The 19,891-nt window shown below is 43.9% G+C and overlaps 1 protein-coding gene across 1 annotated transcript in view; it reads right to left on the reverse strand.

Annotated features, from left to right (window-relative positions):
• INSC (INSC spindle orientation adaptor protein) overlaps positions 1-19,891 on the reverse strand; it is a 127,481-nt gene that overhangs the window by 52,280 nt on the left and 55,310 nt on the right. Inside the window, exons 3-5 of the mRNA XM_040495741.1 lie at positions 15,170-15,515; positions 14,155-14,207; positions 12,496-12,619 (exon numbers count right to left, since the gene is read on the reverse strand). Coding sequence (XP_040351675.1) covers positions 12,496-12,619; positions 14,155-14,207; positions 15,170-15,515 — 523 coding nt within the window. The remainder of the gene's footprint in view (positions 1-12,495; positions 12,620-14,154; positions 14,208-15,169; positions 15,516-19,891) is intronic.

The raw sequence follows: 19,891 nt of genomic DNA on the forward strand, positions 1-19,891 counted from the left end.
AAGATTTGTTACTGCAAGTCTCTGTAATGAACGTCCTTCTTAGAATCCTCCCCCATCATACCGTAAGCACTTACGTAAGTCATATTAATGCTCACATGAAAACACCGATTTCATATACTGGGGGCTTGTACCTAAATCATAATTACTCAGTGTTCCTGATTAGTGTTTGCACTTCAAGCAAATTAGCATGACGTTAAACAATTCAACCCAATGTCTTTTGCAATCATCTGCTAACACTAGACCATTTACGCCTGAGAATAATTTCTTGCTAATGTCTCTACGCACGTATACCGTAATTATGCCTCAGATTATCTCAGTGAATCAGTTCTCTGACAATGAAAAGTTGTAATCATCCTTTTCATAAAGATAAATTTGGAAAAATTTGAGATCAAAGGCCCCACTGAAATCGTCACAGTATGTCAGAGCTGAAGGACCCTCAGCAAGTCTTGTCCAACCCTCACTTCACTTGAGGAAACAGACATGAGAAATCTGACCAAGGTCAAGCATGTGATATGTGGTGGAGTTAGTTGGACCTGAAATCCTGTGAATCTGACTTCCTGTTTTCCAAGTTCAGTGAATCCATCTCCTTCAAAGTCGGCAGGACCTCACCTGGACCAGCAAAGATAGAAGTCTCAAAACAAGGAGAATATTTGGCCTCATTAGCAACTCTCACCAGATTGGAGAGTGGTTCTCCATCCTGGGTCCCGTTAGCATCTGCAGCTCTCCACCCTGTGGGAGCCAGAGCTCCTGCTGCAGGGGGCAGAGCTGACTGAGAGCCCCAGCTGCTGTCCCTCTGGATCCAGCCTTGTGTCCTTGTTGAGGCCATACCTCCCTGAGCTACTACTCCCAGCTGTGACAGAGCAGAGCAGGGGCACTACTGCAGCCCGTGGCCATTAGAGGGGACTCCTTTGGCCTGAAAGTTCCACGTCTCTTCCTATTCGAGTCTTCCCTCCACCTTTTATTTCTGTGTTCAGACCTGCAACATGGTTTTCCATGCCTGCCCCACTTCCTCCCTTTCATCCTTCACAGGCATCTATCATATCCTATCTTGGTGTCAGCTTCAAACTAACACAGTCTCTAAAATCAAGATTTTTTTCAGGCAATCAAGGAGAAACTGAAGACGTGTCAAAAGTACGCTTCACCCTGTATCATAAGAAGAGTGGCAGAAAAGAGACAAAATAATGGAGCAAAGATTGATGAGACTGAATGACAGAAATAGTTTTTTAAAGACAGACTAGGCAGAGAAGAAAAAAAAAAAACACCACACACACACACACACACACACACACACACACACACACGCACACACAGACACACACACAAAACCCCTGAATCTTGAAGACCAGGAAAAAGGGATAAAGAAGGGTTAAGGAAATGTACACAATCTAGCTTCTCTAAATAAGGAATTCAAAAAGGAAAAAGTATTTTTGTTTCTCAGGCAGTGACTGCAGACCCGTGAAATTGATCAGGAGAGATAAACTCTCATACATCAGCCTGGAATAAGTTCCTCAGAGGGAGCCAGGAAAATACAGTGAAGCCTCTGTGTAAAGCTTCAGATAGAGAATCCATAGTTGGACATAGTTAGGGCAGCCCAGCCATGCAAAGAAATGACATAAATGTGGGCTGATGTGACAGGGTGTGGTAGATTAAACATGGCCACAAATTCTTTGCTACTCCTCTCATAGAGACGTGAGCTCCATTTCCCTCCTGCCACCACCACCTTTTAAATCTGGGCTGGCCTCAATGACTTGCTTGACAAATAAAAGCCAGCACTTGGTGGAAGTAATGTTTCAGGACGTCTAAGGCTAGGTCATGGGAAACCTTGAAGCTACCACCCAGGATTCTTGTAACATTCTTTTCAGAGTCCTGAGTTACCATGTAAGAAGTTTTGTAATTCTGAGACTGTCATGCTGGAGAAACCATGTGTAGGATCCCTGATCAATAATCTCAGTAGACACCAGCTTTCCAGCCATCCCCTCCAAGGCACTCTACATGTCATGAAGCTTTCTAAGACTCTCCAAACCATCTGCCAGCTGAACAACACCAAATGACCTCTGTTGATGCCATATGGAACAGAAGAATCACTCATCCAGGCTCTGCCCACATTCTTGGCCCTTCAGATTATAAGATATAATAAAAATGGTTATCATTTGGGTTGTTATACTTGTTATACGCTAACAGAGTTCTGGAAAACAGGAAAGGACTACAGAGAACAGCATGAAATATCTAAAGGATTGCTAGATAAATTTCTAGGTGAAAGGTTTTTAAAATGCAGATCTAGCATTGCCTATGTCCTAAAAGAATGTATTGGAGAAATGCATGAATCAGGCCCCTGAGGAAAGGCACAGAAAGACCGGACATACTAAAGAGGAGATAGACAAAGCTATAACTGAATACAGGCTTGGATTAGCTATTGTTCTGATAGGAAAATATCTCCTAGGTAGGAATATACATTGTGGGGAGGCAAATGTGGATAAGATCTTTTAGAATTGGAGGTTTGGGGCAAATATAGGCCTTAATTGATTTAATTTCTCTCAATAAGGGAAATGCCAAATCTAGAAGAGTTTTCTTGAAAAACAAAAGAATGGGCCAGAAAGGAAAGAAAGTCAAAGTGATAAAGTTGCTCAAACCCAGCAACTAGTGCTCATGCTAGGAGTTAGATAAGGAAAGATACCAACATGGGAAGCAGGGCAAACAGTCAGAAATTCAGCTGAGTCTCCCTGAAAGGAGTAGGAGATAAATGAAAGGAAAGAGAATATTGGAGGCATAGTTCATTAATGCAAAAAAAAGATGCAGCAGAAAGAAATGCTACTCGAGGTCAACCTACTCAAAAGGTATGGAAAGACTGTGTTCTGAGGAGCACACATCACAGGGACTGGTCCTCTCGAAGCCTATAAGGATCCAGTCTTCAGGAGCATCCTTAGAAGATAGGGGTCTTACGACCTAAGCAATTCTCCATCAAGAGGCAGGGACGACAGCCAACATGATATAGAACTAGAGTGTCTGCACATTCTAGGGCAGTGTTTATTTTCTTATTTATCCCTAAAGGAATTTTGAAAAATCTATGACCCCTCACACATTTTCAATTTGACAGGGACAATTTTTCATCATAAGTTTCAAGAACAAAGTTGGAAAGGGTGTAATTTCCAGCAGATTGTAGATAATGACATAAAATAAAAGCATTGCATCTTTTAGACATATTCAATGAAACTTAAATGCAATGTAACTTGATACCAACATCATCATCCACTTAAAAATGTACGAATAATCTCTTCCTTCAACATTGTGAACATTTCACATCTTTTCTTTTCATCCTTAAATGTATGTTCCCATTCCAACCACCCCCCCCTCAGAATTTCATCTTCTTGTAACACATTTGAGTTTCAAAGTGTTTTATTGATTACCCTTGTCATATTTATCACTGAAATTTGAAAAGTCATTTTAATGGGGCACCTGTGTGGCTCATTCGGTTAAGCGTCCGACTTCGGCTCAGGTCATGATCTCACAGTTCGTGGGTTCGAGCCCCATGTTGGGCTCTGTGCTGACAGCTCAGAGCCTGGAGCCTGATTCAGATTCTGTGTCTCCCTCTCTGTCTGCCCCTCCCGTGCTGACGCTCTGTCTCTCTAAATAAATAAATAAATAAATAAATAAATAAATAAATAAACAAACAAACAAACATTGAAATGTCATTTTACTTCCTGTGACTATAAGGTCCTAAGTGTTTAAAAATACTCTCTTCTGGGTTGAGGTACTGTTACAATTAGTATCAGTACAATTGGTCAACACAACATAGATTACTAATTTTGATAACTATACATAATAAAGATGAAAATTTTATTATAAACATAGGTCTTAATGAGATAAATGAGGCTTTGTATCCTTTTTAGGCTTTCTCATTAACTCATGTAGCCATTATTGAATATTGACCTAATGCATGTTTTTATTTAATTTATTTTGTGTGGTTTATTTAAGATTATTTATTTATTTTGAGAGAGAGAGAGTGAGGGTGAGCTGGAGAAGGGCAGAGAGAGGGGGAGAGAATCCCAAGCAGGGTCCTCGCTGTCAGCATGGAGCCCAGTGCTTTCAGAGTTCAAACTCATGAACCGTGAGACAATGACCTGAGCCGAATTCAGGAGCCAGACGCTTAACTAAGACACCCAGGTGCTCCAATGCATATTTTTAGATGTAAACCTGAAAAATTTTGTTCCATAAATCCATAGAGACAAATGGGAGGAGTTTTTATAGCCATGCTGCTTGACCCTTTGAGTACACTCTGAATTGTGCAATCACATGGTGATCCATCATCAAACACTATCTTTTTAATTTTTTTTAATGTTTATTTCTTTTTGAGAGAGACAGAGACAGAATGCAAGTGGGTGAGGAACAGAGAGAGAGGGAGACACAGAATCCGAAGCAGGCTCCAGGCTCCGAGCTGTCAGCACTGAGCCCAACATGGGGCTCAAACCCACAAATCGATGAGATCATGACCGGAGCTGAAGTCGGACATTCTACCAACTGAGCCACCCAGGCACCCCATCAGACACTATTTTTAATGATCTTCCAGTTGATAAATCCTCTCAATTGGTAGAAGAAAAGAAATGGAAACCACTTGACTTGCAAAAGCAATTGCTACCCAATCATTAGAGTCGCCCATTCACTATCTCAATTTCTGGGAAGAATTCCAAAAGTACTTTATCAAGACTTATCAAATAATTATTAATTATACCCATTGCTCTTTTACTTGGAATACCTTTGGTTATCCAAATTATGCAGATGGGATTAGGAAAATCAAAATATTATTAATTTCTTTGCCAATACAATTTTTAATAAAATATTTGTGTGTGTTTCAAATATGTTTTATCAAAACCTTGAATCTACAGCTTTTGCTTGTTGAATTTATGGAAAACACCCACCCTAAAACCTAATTGGCAAAGACAGTTCTTTCAGCCAAGCCAATCAGTCAAGACAACTTTTCTCAATACAGAACTGACTTCATTTTTATTTTTTATTTAAAAACAAAAATTTTAACGTTTATTCATTTTTTGAGAGACAGAGCGTGAGTGGAGGAGGGCAAGAGAGAGAGGGAGACACAAATCTCAAGCAAGCTCCAGGCTCTGAAATGACAGCACAGAGCCCAATGCGGGGCTCGAACGCCCGGACCGTGAGATCATGACCTGAACTGAAGTCGGACACTCAACCGACTGAGCCACTCAGGTGCCTCTAACTTCATTTTTGATTACGAAATGCTTTGATATGTGTTTCAAGAAATGCCCCAAAATGCACTGACAAATAATTATACAAATCACTCTCTAAGGGAAAATGTTAAAACTGTCAATATTAAAATAATAGAGAGCTAAAATAAAATTTGATTTATTAGTATATGTTTACTAAACTTTTAATAATGCAAACTAACAGGCAGATAACATTGCAAATTTATTATAAATCTAGGAATGTGAAAAAAGGCATTGTATTCTTTCAGTAAATAGGTGGATATATGTATTGAAATTTGGTGTTCATTGTAAGGAGTAATTCAAATTTGAGAATAAAAATATCAGAAATCATTTGATTATTTTTAGTAGCTCTCACGATCAGACTTCCCTACATATTTAAAGAAGGAAAAAGGTATTTACTGCTTAAATCTAATTAGTCCAGCTGCTAACAATTAATTTTATATTTTGCTAACAAGAAGTAGAAATTAGTATAAATATTTCATAAAATGTGTTGACAAAATAGGCTTGAACTGCTTTCTTAAATAATGTACTCCGAATCTGAAGAAAAAAAAAATCATGTAAAACTTGGATCTGTGGATTTTATACAATATATCTTGCAAAATGTTGTCATTCTCAAAAGTATTCCAGCTACATTTAAAAGAATCATTATTGGGGTGCCCAGGTGGTTCAACAGGTGAAGCATCTGACTTCGACTCAGGTCATGATCTCACAGTTCGGGAGTTCAAGGTCCACGTCAGGCTCTGTGCTGGCAGCTCAGAGCCTGGAGCATGCTTTGGATTCCGTATCTCCTTCTCTCTTCCCCTCCCCAACTCGTGCTCTGTCTCTCTCTCTCAAACATGAATAAACATTAAAAAAAAAAAAAAATCATTATCATTAACCTTTAGAATCTTCGGGTCTTCAAAGATGTTTTTCTCTGCGATGAATGGCATAACCTAGGTTTGAGTGTGAGATATAGTTGAAGGGAATTGCTTGCATTTAAATATGTGCCCCAAAAGCCATTTTGAGTGTTTGATTTGTCTTACCAGTTCTCTCTTTACTTTGTCAAAGGAAAATGTCCCTCAAGAGCCATGCACAATTTGGAAGTAAATAGAGATGGAAGAAATATGATAAATTTAAATCTTTCAAAAACACCCCTCCAACACATACATATAAGCACACACAGGTACACACACACGCACACACACTCACACACACACTACCATTCTACTATATATCCCCACAGTGGGAACACACAATTTCTGGGGTGTCAGGGTGGCCCAGTTGGTTAAGCATCTGACTCTTGGTTTTGGCTCAGGTCATGATTTTGCTGTTTGTGGGACTGAGCCCCACATTGGGCTGTGCACTGACAGTGCGGAGCCTGCTTAGGATTCTCTCTCTTTCCCGCTCTCTCTGCCCCACCCTTGCTCGCTCGCTCTCTCTCTCTCTCTCCTCAAAATAAATATATGAACTTTAAAATAACACACACACACACACACACACACACACACACACACACAATTTCTAATGCCTTTCTCAACAGAAATATGTAAGAAAAATCACAGAAATAATTCACAGAGGCCTATGGATCTGTGGTTCAGGGATGAAGGTTTCTTCTTTGGTCTCCCCAATCCTCCAAAGTTTTACACAGCAGGGCAATGCACTATAAGATTTGGGATGGGGGTTGGGGGAATATGGCCTTCTTTTGGAAAGTAATAGAAGGGATGTTAGAAACTGTGTATTATTGAGAGAATAATTTTTAGGAAAGAAATAAAAATTGGAGATCTAGAAATTGATTCCGTTAAAAGTATATGTGTTTGCATTTCTCCTAGAAAATCTTTGGGAACCTGGAGAATACAGTGTCTTTAAAATGGTTTGAAGACATGTAGCCAAAGTCACTTCAAGCAGCCCAAATCAATGTAGCCTGGGGTGGCAGAAACGGTGTTTAGGGGGGGCAGCTAGAAATTAAGAAATGTTGAAAATGCTGAATGGGAAAGTGTGCAAACCAAGCAAGTCGTTGGAAAAGGATTATAAATGCCTGACTTTGCAGGAAGAAGTAAATGTATCAAATGCCCTCCTAAGAAAAAGGAGACATTTTTCTCCCATATGTGGTAAACATCATGCCACAGTTAACCTATGGTAGAGGATTTCCCCCAGTGAATATATGATCACAAAGCCTTGTGGACGATGGACAACTGAATTAAACGGACATCCTACCCATGGATGCCGTCAAGATGGTGTCTGTTCCCCACCCTCTTCCGTTCAACTGCAGATAAGTTAAGGCCTTCAGCAACCCTAAGACAGAGTCCCAGCATGAAATGTTGCCTGGAATTCCTGCCTAACGGATTGAGGATTGGCCTGTTTTCACTTTCTGTGAATGCAGGGGTAATGCTGTGATACTATTGTGTAACCAAGGTACTACCTCTTTCAAGTATGGTTGGGAAAGACCAGTACAAATTGAGAAGCCTAGAAGGAACCCCTCTCAAAGCTGGAGAGACAGCCTGGACTGTAGCTTCCCAAGGTAACATGACCACATGCACACTGGGATGAGACCCTTCTGACTAAGATGAACCGAAGAAGAAAATTGAAGAGAATTCTATTAACCTAAGTATTTGGGACTTGGAATTTTTCCTACAGGAAAAGACTGGGGTTTTTTTTTTCTTTAATTTTATTTTCTCCCACAGAACTTAATAATGAAACAGACTATTTCTCTAAATTTTGTACATCTTTATTTTTCTCATCTGGAAAGTACAGATGATCTTTATGTTACCATTTAGGTGCACTGCAGCCTCTGGTTATCTATATTGGACAACATATATGCAAGAAACTGAAGAGTAGGAAATAGAACAGGAAAGCAAATTTTGAGCTTTAGTTATAAAACCTCCTTAGAGATAATTTATTAAATGTAATATCATGAGTCATTTCCAAGCCTTCTGGGAGCAGAGTCTAAACGTCCCACTGTGATTCCAGAAGGATCTGCAAAGAGGTAGGGGTTGTTATTTGCAGAATGACTTCATGAAGGTGGGAAAGAACTTCTCCACTGGCAGCTGACTTCCTCCCCCAAGGGGCTCAGGCACACTCTTGCCTGACCACAGCCCCCAATAGATAAGGCCAATAGCACAGTAGGGCAAGAACTGTGACAGTACTTGGTCCCCACTCCTACTGTCCTCTGTGCAGGGATTTCAGTGACACACCTCTGCTGGCTTCACTCCCTACCTCCCTGTGTCATCCTCCTGAGAGGGTAGGGATGAGTTCATGAGTTTGGAAGAAGGAACTGAGTATGCTAAGCTTAGCCCCTGTCTCTTTTCTCTTAGGGAGTATCCCTCAGGTCTGAGCTCTGTCACAAGGTAGGTGCTTGTCCTTCAGGTGAGGCCTGAGGTTGACCAGCTGTGCCTAGGACAGGGAGGGGAAATTTAGCTGTGAGATAAAGTTTTAGCTAGTTTGCTTAGCCACAGAGCCAAAGCTACATTCCCTAATAAGTTTTATTAGAATAAAGGTGCTATTTTAAACTAAAATCAAAAGTAATTGATGGAATGAAAAGATAAATGAATATAACATCTACCCACATGAAGCTGAGTCAAGGACTCAAAGGTACAGGTGAGAGTCAATTTATTCAATAGAGAGTCCCTTAGAAGTCATTTTAAAGTAAATCAATTTTTATAAGTTAAGTCTTCTCTTACCTCCCACATAGCTAATCCTTTATTCCCAGATAGATTAATCATCAATGTTCATTAATTTCCTATTGGTGGCTCCTGACATTTAAGCCTTAAATTTTTCCATACTCACCAAGTAGTTAAATTATCTTAACAAACAATTCGTTAGGTGACTGGGGGCGGGCTCTTTAGCAAAGCATGCTGTGAGCTCTTAAGGGAGAGCAAGTCTTTAGTGAATAAAGCAGTTGACTTAGTCAGAAGAGTGCCACCGATTACTCATGGGCTGTCTCATTTCACCCTCACAACAAGCCACTTAGAGGTGGGGAGATGAAGTAACTTGCCCAAGTTGTCATATCCAGTAAGTAGCACTGTCAGGGTCTGAACCTTGATATGCCTCCAAACCCCCCACTCAGTCCACTATCCCACAACACCTACATTCATAGAAATCCATACCCAAGATTGGAAGAAGTCTTGCAAACACTTGTCTACTGTTGATGTCCTCCAGGGCATGACTTGTCTTGTCTCAGGGATGGGGAGTTCCTAAGGTGGCCCCTTCCATTGCAGGGCAGAGTTATTGTTCCCCAATTCCTTTTTACATAGAATGTCCTATAGATTTGGCCTGTTGGCCTAGGGTCCTTTTTCCTTTCAGGTCCCCAAAACACAGGACTATGGAGGGAGCAGAGTGCCCATCCTTAGATTAAACATCCTCTCCTCCTCCAACTATTTCCCACATATCTTGATCTTTAGCCTGGCCCCCATCCTTTTAGAAGTCTCCTCGGAGCCCAATCATTGCCAGTGATACATCTGGGGTCTGGAATTGGACACAACATTCCAGGATGCAGGAGACCAGTGCAGAGTCGTGTGCTAGATTATCACTGCCCTCCTTGTAAGCATTGTTCTATCATGTATTATTTCTGTGTGTGATGGGGGTAGGGGTGGGGGCCAGGAAGAGCACTGTTCCTCTGCTTGAGAGCCTCCACAGTACAAACAATGCTTTTACCAAATTGCACTTCCTGAAACGCCAGCACCCCAGAGTAAGTGAACAAGTGCTTTAAGAATAAACAAGATTTGGGGTGCCTGGGTGGCTCAGTCGGTTAAGCGTCCGACTTCGGCTCAGGTCATGATCTCGCGGTTCATGGGTTCAAACCCCGCATCGGGCTCTGTGCTGACAGCTCGGAGCCTGGAGCCTACTTCAGATTCTGTGTCTCCCTCTCTCTCTGCCCCTCCCCTGCTCGTGCTGTCTCTCTCTGTGTCTCAAAAATAAATAAATGGAAAAAAAAATTTTTTTAAAGAGTAAAAAGGATTTGTTGCGTCCACATAAGTTTGGAATATACTGCTTCATATCCATTCATTAATAAATCCTTATTGAGAGCCTACTGGATAAGAGGTACTATTCTCGTCACTAGATGTATATCCATGAACAAAACAAACCCAAATCTCTGTCTATGGAAGCTACAGATCAGACAAGAAATACCATGAATGTGTGAGGACCTTTTAGAAGACTTCCTCAATCTAAGGACATAGGCTTAATTCCCTTTATGTCAAGACACCCCCCAATATAGGATCCTGCTATAATTATTAACGTCCTAGGGAACCGTATTGGGTCACAAATTTGGGAAACACACACTTATACCACTGAACACAAATCACCTTGCCTTCAGCCAGTATATCTCCTTATGTCACTACTGTCCTGTATGGGAACATTCTAATGTAAAAAGAAGCTAAAGATCAGCCAAAAAATATTATAAGCACAGCAAGCCCAACCCATAGGAGGGCTCAGAGGACCCCACAGAGCATGTGAGGAGGAAAAGGGGCTTATCAGGAAGCTAACAAATACGCAGAGGAATGCAGGACAGATGAGGAGAGGGAAGCCAGTGAGGGACCGAATTCTGAGAGAGGAGCTGTGGATTGGGCTCAGCTCCCAGGCAAAAGCATCAGTAACCCAGGTAGTCAGACCTGGGGATGGGCAGGATTTAGCCATGGAAGCAGAAGGACCAGATTAGGAATTCCACTGCAAACAAAATCAGGATGAGGAAAAAACCAGAATGGACCCAGCACCCCCAGGAAATCAGCTACATAGTACACAAGGTCCAGGTTCCTGACAGCCCAGGGAGCTCCCCCCAGGATTCTGACACCAGACCACAGAAAAGACACCCTCCCCCTTTGCCTCCTGGTAGAATGACTGCTTCCAACCCCCCCTGGCTACCTTTTACACTCCAACATAACTCTTCAATTTCAGCCCTTTTCTTTAACCCTGGTACTGCCAGGCAAAAGGACACAAAAGTAGCAAAAAAGGCATCATAGGCACCTGCAGCCCTGCTCAAAAATTCCTCCAGGCTCCCCTCCTCCCCACTACGACCTTCCATATCCTCGCTCATCGCTCCCTTGACGTTTTCACCCACTTTGGCCCCATGTTCCCATGTTCCACAGGGTCCCTCTGGAACTCGAGAACTCAGTTTGGAATGCCGGCCCCAGCTGGCACCACCCTCTGCCCCTGTACATGACGGTCAGCATCTGCACATCGACTTCAAGCGTCAGCCCCAGCACCCCATCTTTCCCCTCATCCCAGGCTCCTCGGACAGAGTGGCCTTTGCAGACTTTCTGGGTTGGGAGGGTCAGAATGCCTGGGGCCAGCTCCTCTGATCAGCAGGTGAGCCAGGTTGGAAGAACCTGTACCCTGTGCAAAATGAGCCAGACACACAGGAGAGAGAAAAAGGAAGCCTCTGGGCTCCGTAGAGAGGCTGAGTTTAGAGAGAAGCTGATATGGGAAGGGACTTGCTATTTGTGGAAGGCTTTTATTTGGTGGTGGGAAAAGAATGGCAAATATGTAACACAATATTTCTGTAACTATAAATAACATGTAAATACCTTTCATAATGAAAACCGTATGCAATCTGCTTTTCTGGGAGACTTTTACAATAGGAAAAGGCAAGAGAGGGAAATAACATATATTTAACTCACACTATGTGCTAAGCTCTTTCCATATGTCATTTGCTTAATCCTCTCCTTTCACTTCTGACGGGGTTGAGGGGGGGGGGTTCACTTTATATGTGAATGAAATGAGGACTTTTAGAGGTTCAGGAACTTGGCCAAGGTCTCACTGTGAACCACAGTTTGCAAGTAGATCTGTCTGATTCCAAAGCCCTCGTTTTTCTAGAATCAAGCAGGAGCCTGACTAAAGGTAGGGGCTGGACTATATGACCTTTCCAGATTCTCTTCTATTTCCAGGACGTCTGGAATTGGCTAATTCCCTGCAGGTGCCCTAAGTCTTTCAGGACAATATGCATCCATATTGTGTACTGTGGGCAATAACCACACAGGGAAGATTTAAGGTGGTAGGAACAATACTGAAAGGGCAGCTGGGAAATGCCAGCTTCTGCCACAGCCTTGCTGTGTGACCTTGGGTAAGTCTCTTCCCTCTCTGGGCACCAGTTTTCACATCTGGAACATGCAGATTTGGGCTAACTGGGGAAGCTTCAAGCTCTGACAGTCCTGTCTGCTAGGTATTGGAGTTCACTTTGGTGGTCTGAAGAGGGTGTCCTCCAAGATGGGGCCCAGTGCCTCACCCCCCTCCTCTCCCGCCCCTATAGGCTACATACACGAGTGCCCCTCCCCACAGCCCAGCTTGCACTGACCTGTACCTCCCGGGTCAGGGCCAGCTCCAGCAGCTGGCCAAAGTGCTGGCCCAGTGTGCTCAAGGTTTCACTCACACAGGCCTTCATCGACTTCAGGACGTGCTCATTCTCCACCTGGAGGCACCTGGGGAAAAGAAACCATGGAGTGGACCACTGGAAGGGGCAGGTATTCAGCTCAGAGCCATTGCAGAAGTCAGATCTGGGCCTGTCGCAGGCCTGGTGATAATGTGAGTAACCTAGGAAGAACTCATCAGCTCCAGGGGAGCCAGAGATGGAATATTCAATAGCTTGCTTGTACTCTGGCCGCCTCGTGTTCAGAGAAGTGCTGGCCAGAAATGGGACCTAACAGTCCATGTTCCTAGGAAGAAAGGCCATCAGAAAGTGATCAAATCCATACCTCTGAGCTTCTCCTTGAGAGGAGTGAGCCCAGTGCTCACTTTCAAAGTGTATGGCAATACCTGTGACCTTTAAAAAATGGCTATCTCAGGGCACCTCAGTGGCTCAGTTGGTTGAGCATCTGACTTTAGCTCAGGTCAGGATCTCACAGTTCATGAGTTCAAGCCCAGCATTAGGCTCTGTGCTGACAGCTCAGAGCCTGGAGCCTGCTTCGGATTCTGCATCCCCCTCTCTTTCTGCCTCTCCCCCTACTCATGCTCTGTCTGCCTCTCTCTCTCAAAAATAAATAAACATTAAAAAAAAATTTTAATGGCTGTCTAGGGGCACCTGGGTGGCTCAGTCAGTTGAGCCTCCTTCTCTTGGTTTCAGCACAAGTCATGATTCCAGGGTCATGGGATCGAGCCCCTTGTCCAGTTCCAAGTTGAGCATTGCACCTGCTTGGGATTCTTTTTTTCTCTCCCGCCCTCTGCCCCACTCCCCCCCTTTCGCGCTTGCTCTCTCTCTCTCTCTCTCTCTCTCTCTCTCTCTCAAATTAAAAAACCAACCAAAAAAAAAGTTAAAAATTTTCTCCCCAGGCAAGAAGAATATGGGGTGGATCAGGTTTAAATTTACCCCTGTGGCCTGAGAATGTTCCACTGGAAGGGCAAAGACCCCCTGGGGGTGCTGGGGGATGCCAAGCCCTATGTTTCTCTTGTAGGGCATGGGGTTGGAAAAAGTAAGGGAGAGTGTTAACATACACCTGGGTGTGTATACATGTGAGGCTGAGTGTCTGTATGTGTCTGAGTGTAAACGTATATATGTTTATGTGTGTGAGATACAGAGAAAAGAGTGTGAGTGTATTTCTGTGAATGCACGAGTGTGTGTTTATATATCTGTGTATGGGCAGGTACGTGTCTGTGAAATCCTTGTCTGTGTGTATGTGAGTACAGGGTGTGAGTGTTTGCTTTCACCTGGCCTTGACTTTGGGGGTAGAGTGGAGGCTTCCCAAAGCTATGGGAAACCTTTTCCTTTTTCTTTTTTACCAGCCCTCAATAATCCTCTTACTTTCTATGCCTGGGCCTCTCTCTTCTACATTCTCCTTGGACCTTAAAATGGGCAGAAAATCCCAAGGGAGTCTTTCAAGGTTGTTGATAAGCGTCAGCAAAAGGAAACTCTCAGACTACCATCAGGCCTTCCCACTTTCACTCTCCCTCGGAAGAAGATGCCAGCCCCTTCCTGTGCCTGAAGGCAGGCTGTCCAGTCTTACCCAGCTTCCAGATTTACCTCTCTGTGACCACTGAGAGCTCTGAGCATTTCTCCATTAGCAGTTTCTCAATCTGTAGAAGAAATAGATCAAGTTTACTCAATCCAACAAGCATTGGTTGAAGATCAACAACTATATGGGGCCTTCTGGGGTATAAAGATGAAGAATCAAATCATCTGATTTTGCAAATAGATACATAAACTGTAACACAGTGTCATATGGATGGCAAAAGACACCATCATCAGCTGTTTGAGAGCTCAAAACAGAAAACAAGCACTTAGTTAACGCTGGGGGATCTAAGAAGCTTCAGAGAGGAAGGGACATTTGAGCTGGGCTTCAAAGGATGAATAGAAGTTTACTATCTGTAAAGTGGGACAAGGAAAAGGGTAAAGCACTAAGATGGGAAGTGAAAGCCAGAGGGGGATTTTCAATGGTTCACTATGGGCTTGGAAAAGATTCAACATCAGAGGCTTTGGAATCAGAAAAACCTAGACTGAATTCTTCTTACACCACTCACTGCATAACTCTGGGCAAAGTACTTAGGATTTCTGGGTTTGTTTCCTCATGTATAAAGTGAGGACAATAATACTAACTAATATTTTTCATCAACTATTTTAATGCATTAGTCCTCACAACACAACTATGAAAAAAATACTATTATTATACTCATCAGGGTGATGGACCTGGGGCACAGAGAAGGTAAGTAACTTGCGAAGGTCACACAGCAGGGCTGATATCTGAACCCAGACAGTCTGACATTCCAGTGGGTATACTGAACCACTGTATGGCTTCTCACAGTGGTTATGTCTGCTTCTCATGCAGTACAGGTTAAATGAGATGTGTGCAAAAACACCTAGCTCGATGCCTAGTGCATGGTAGGTACTCAGTAAAGGTCCTCACTCTCTTCCCTGATTTTTGGAAGGAGGAGGAGGCCCTGCAGCAGGAAAAGTTCAAACTCCACACACTTCACACCCACTCTTCTAGAAGGTACCTCCCTTCCAAGTGCCCGCGCACGCCCAGCCCCGGGCAGCTGACCTGGCCCATCTCCTGCGAGGAGCTCCTGCTGACAGCGCTGTACTCGCTGACCATGGAGCGGGCATGGCAAGTCAGACGCACACTCATGCTGTGGACGCGTGCCCAGCGGTCCTGGGCCAGCTTCTGCCCGATCCTGCGCAGCTCAGTGCTGATGACCCAGCCCCTCTTGAGAAGCAGCTGCAAGGGGTCTCCGGGGCCAGGGCCGCCGGCCAGGATGAGGTCACTCTGTGCATCTTCCTCCAGGCTGATGGGCTTCGCCTGCAGGACGCACATGCACTCACACTCGGTCATGAGCTTCAGGTCCTCCATCCAGCGCTGGACCGAGTCCACCTGCATCAGGTGCAGCCTGCAGCCGGGAATAGCGCCACGATGGCTGTCAACACTCCACGATTTCCAAAGGTTTCCGTTTCAGGCCATCTGATGTTGACTAAACATCTACTCTATGCTCATCACTGTTTCTTGTGTTCACTTACCTTAACCCTCTTATTTTCCATTATCTCCAATTTGCAGATAATAAGACTGAGGCACAGAAGTCTGGGGAGCAGATGACCGGACAAACAACAGGCAATGAAGTCTGGCACAGTAGCAGATGATATTTACAATAAGAAGAAAATGGAGGGGCGCCTGGGTGGCTCAGTCGGTTAAGCGTCCGACTCCTGATTTCAGCTTAGGTCATTATCTCTCGGTCCGTGAGTTCACGACCCACGTCAGGCTCTGAAGAGCCTGCTGGGGATTCTCTTTCTCCCTCTCTCTATCTGCTCCTCCCCTGCTCTCTCTCTCTCTCTCTCTCTCAAAATAAATAAATAAACTTTTAAAAAAAGAAGAAGCAAATGGAAATAGCCTACATATCAAATATTGGTTATGTTGTTACGTAAGCTATCGTACAGCTACACGGCTATCTAGATGGTATGCACTTATTGGAAATAATGCTTTCAAAGGGTGCTCCAAAACTAACATGATTACAAAGGGGATAGAGAAGCTGGACAAACATACGATCATTGTGTTCTAGAGATAGAGGATGGAAGCAACCTGACAGAAGAGCTTCTAAGAGGCAAGGAACGAACTAGCCACTCACTCACTGACGCATTCACTCCATAAACACTTAGCGGACAGCTATTATTTCTGTCCTTCTAGCAACCTTCCTCCTCCTTCTGTCAATAACAAAGGCAAGTTACACTGCTGCCTCCTGGTGAGACAGCCCAGGCTTCAGCTGTTCTTTCCTCCCAAACATGGGGGTTATGAGCTGCTGAATCATAGCACCTGGGACCAGCACGTGGCACACAGGAAGTGTGTGGTGCTGGGCTCTGGACCCCTCCAGCGGGACACACTCACACCCCCTTCCTTCAGGCCTGGACCCGAAAGAGCCATGTAAGAGCTAGGAAGGGAGAAAAAGAGAATCGTGCCACCAAATGCCTCTGGGCCGGGCCCTTCCCGGGAGGCCTGATTAAATCCCAGACTCACATTTTTGTCACCCCTTCCACTCCCATCTCACACGGAGGCATACTCTATTCTCGTTCTTTAAGATCTTTAAGAATTAGAAAGAAAGTGGGATTCCAGAAGCTGTGTTAATTAAAATCCTAGTTGATTTATCGCTTGGCTGGTAAGAGAAATGGAATGACAAAACTATTGATTTCTCTAGGATCTGTGTTATTTGTGCCTATGAGTGTCTGTGTTTGTGGATATGAACTCATTTGGGTGTCTGTCTATATTATCTGTATGCCGATGTCTGGGCGTCTGGCTTGGAACTTGTATATCTCTACCTGCGCAAATAGTGAGCTGATTGTGCGTGCTTACAAGCCTTGCATCAGAGAAACTCTATGACTAAGAACAGCTTGGATGGGGCTTGAGCGTGGGCTGCATTTCATGACTCAATTCCAAAGAAGAAAAGTATAGACAAAGTAACTTCGCGGTGGAGAACCCTGATACATCACCACCCTACTCAAGTGATCAAAACGCACCTCACTGCTGACCAGCCATGCTGACAGCATGTGCTTCTGATATGATGCGATGAGAAGGGCTTCTTCCCCCAAAACACATAACCTTAGTCTCATCAAGGGAAAGGCATCATGGACCGACTGAGGGACATTCTACAAAATAGCTGACCAGTACTCCTCAAAACTGTCAGCATCATCAACAACAAGGAAACACTGAGAAACTGTCATAGAGTAGAGGAGACAAAGGAGACGTGATGATTAATTATAACAGGATATCCTGGATGGAATCCTGAAATAGAAAAGCACCTTCGTGGAAAACTAGTGGAAGCCGTATAAAGTCTGGGGCTTAGTTAATAGTAACAGACCAATAATGGTTCTTCCACTGTGATAAATGTACCATGTTCGCTGAAGGTGTTAGCAATCAGGGGGACTGGGTGTGGGGTATACAGAAACAGTCTGTTCTATCTTTGCAACTTTCTATAAATCCAAAACTATTTAAAAATTTTAAGTTTCTTTATAAAAAAAAAAAGTGATGCTTGGGGAGAAATGTGGACTCCAGCTGACAGGTCTGAGGGTTCCTTATTTCATTTCCCCCTGGAGGAACTACACTTCTGTTGCTTCTTCCCCAACCAGAAGCACAGGCGGAGACCGGATGTCTCTCTGGCGTTGTGTCATGAGCCTCACGGAAAGGAGACCTAGAGAAGCCAAGCCCCAGTGGACACATGGAACCTGGCCAAGGAGCCAGGAGTGGAAAACTCCCTCAAAGAACCTGGAAGTGGAAGGAAATGGGGTCCCCAGTTGGGCTAGGGGATGAAAGCTGTTCTCGGATGAAAGGAGCATGGCAAACCTGATGGGCTCTGTCTTCCAGTTGGTCCCATGATCTTCCCTGGATCCCACCAACAGGTGCATCCCAGGCAGGCCTCCGGGGTCCACATCATCCGTGCTTAGCTACCTCAGGGACATTCGCTCTGGCGGAGTCAGGCCTTCAGATGGCCCATGATGATCCTGCTCCCTCCTCAGCTGCCTGAATAGGCTTTGAACCAGAGCTTCCTTGGGTTGGAACAGACTACTACATAAGAGCCTTGAGCATAAGAAAATGCCCAGGCCAACAAGGCTTGCACATTAACATGTGGAGGGCATAAAGAGCTGGCTCTGATGCTTATAATCTGTGTGGCTGAAGGCAAGCAGCTGCTGATTTTTTTTTCTTTCTCTTAATTTTTTTTTTTTGAGATGACATATGTACATAAAGATGAACAAATTATATCGAGCTGCAGTTTGATGAATTTTCATAAGGTCAACACACTCATGTATCCAGGAACCAGATAAGAAATATCACCAGCATCCCTGTAGTCTCCCTTGTGCCCCCTTCTGGTCACTCCCCAACCAGGATAACTGGTATCCTGACTTTTTTTTTTTTAACAACGTACATTAATCTTTTCATTACATTTCTTAACCTCTCTGAGCCTCAATCTCTTTATCTGTAAAAATATAATAGAAGCTTCCATATAAGGTAGATGAGATAATTAAATCAAATGGTGAATGTGAAGGACTTAGGACATCACATGGCATAAAGAAATGTTCAAAAATGTTAGTTCCCTTTGCTTCCCTTCCCCCATGTAACGCTTGAACACCTACAGTAATTACTGTAAAAATGGCTAGAATTTATTGAGTACATTCCACATGTTGAGCACTGTGCTAAGTGCTTTACATGAGTTGTTTAATTTACTCTTCAAGACAAGTGTCTGAGCAAGTATTATTATTGTCCCCATTTTACAGATGAGGAAACAGAGATGCAAGGAAGTAAAATCACTCAGGGAAAAAGTAGTAGCTGTGACACTGAAACGTTATCTCTATCACTCCAGAGTCTACACTTAACTCCTTTGTTTTACTGCTTCCCACTCTGGCCACCCATCAAACCAAAACCAAAACACACATACACACAAGAAGGAGAAGGAGAAGGAGAAGGAGAAGGAGAAGGAGGAGGAGGAGGAGGAGGAGGAGGAGGAGGAGGAGGAGGAGGAGAAGAAGAAGAAGAAGAAGAAGAAGAAGAAGAAGAAGTCGTCGTCGACAGAGAGGAGCAGAGAGCAAAAGGAGACAGCCTTCACACTGGGACCCAGGAAGGGCAATTTTCCCAAGCAAGGACTTCTGGGGCTGGTTATGAGCAACAGGAAGATGAAAGGGAGCTGTGAACCACTGACTCTGCCTAAAGCTCTGTGGTAGAGGGTGGACCAGGATCCTGGGACCCAGAACTGCGATTGCTGCTTTCAGGCCAAACCCACTCCAGCCTGCCCCACTGCAGAAGCCGCCTTCCAGGGTGACAGCCACAGAGATGAGGACAGACAGGGGCGCCTTTGGGGAAAGCAGAAGCTGGTTTTCTTTAAGAATGGGCTTAAAATAACTTCCATTTCTAGAGATTGTTTAAACAGATACCTCCTCTTTCTCCCCCAAGGAGCAAACAAACATACTAAGAAGAATAAACTGAGAAGATTAGTAAGCCCATGGATCCCTGCCTCCTCTTAACCCCATCCAGTGACTGGGCCTCAGATCCTATCAAGCAGGCCCCTTAGGTTCAGGGCCAAGTCCAACAGGGCTGGGAGGACATCAAGAGGTTTGGACCCCCTAGCAGGTGGAAGGGAAAGTGGGCTGGCTGCTCAAGAGAAGTATATGCCTCCCACCCAGCCTGACTTTACCCAGTATGCTTTGCACCCAAGCTGCCCAAGTTATAACTAAACCATTGGGATGATAATAGAATTGTGTTTGGAAAAAAAAAAAAAAAAAAAAAAAAAAA

This window comes from Herpailurus yagouaroundi, unplaced genomic scaffold (genome assembly GCF_014898765.1).
Source record: "Herpailurus yagouaroundi ecotype Mexico unplaced genomic scaffold, PumYag 187, whole genome shotgun sequence".
Lineage (NCBI taxonomy): Eukaryota > Metazoa > Chordata > Mammalia > Carnivora > Felidae > Herpailurus > Herpailurus yagouaroundi.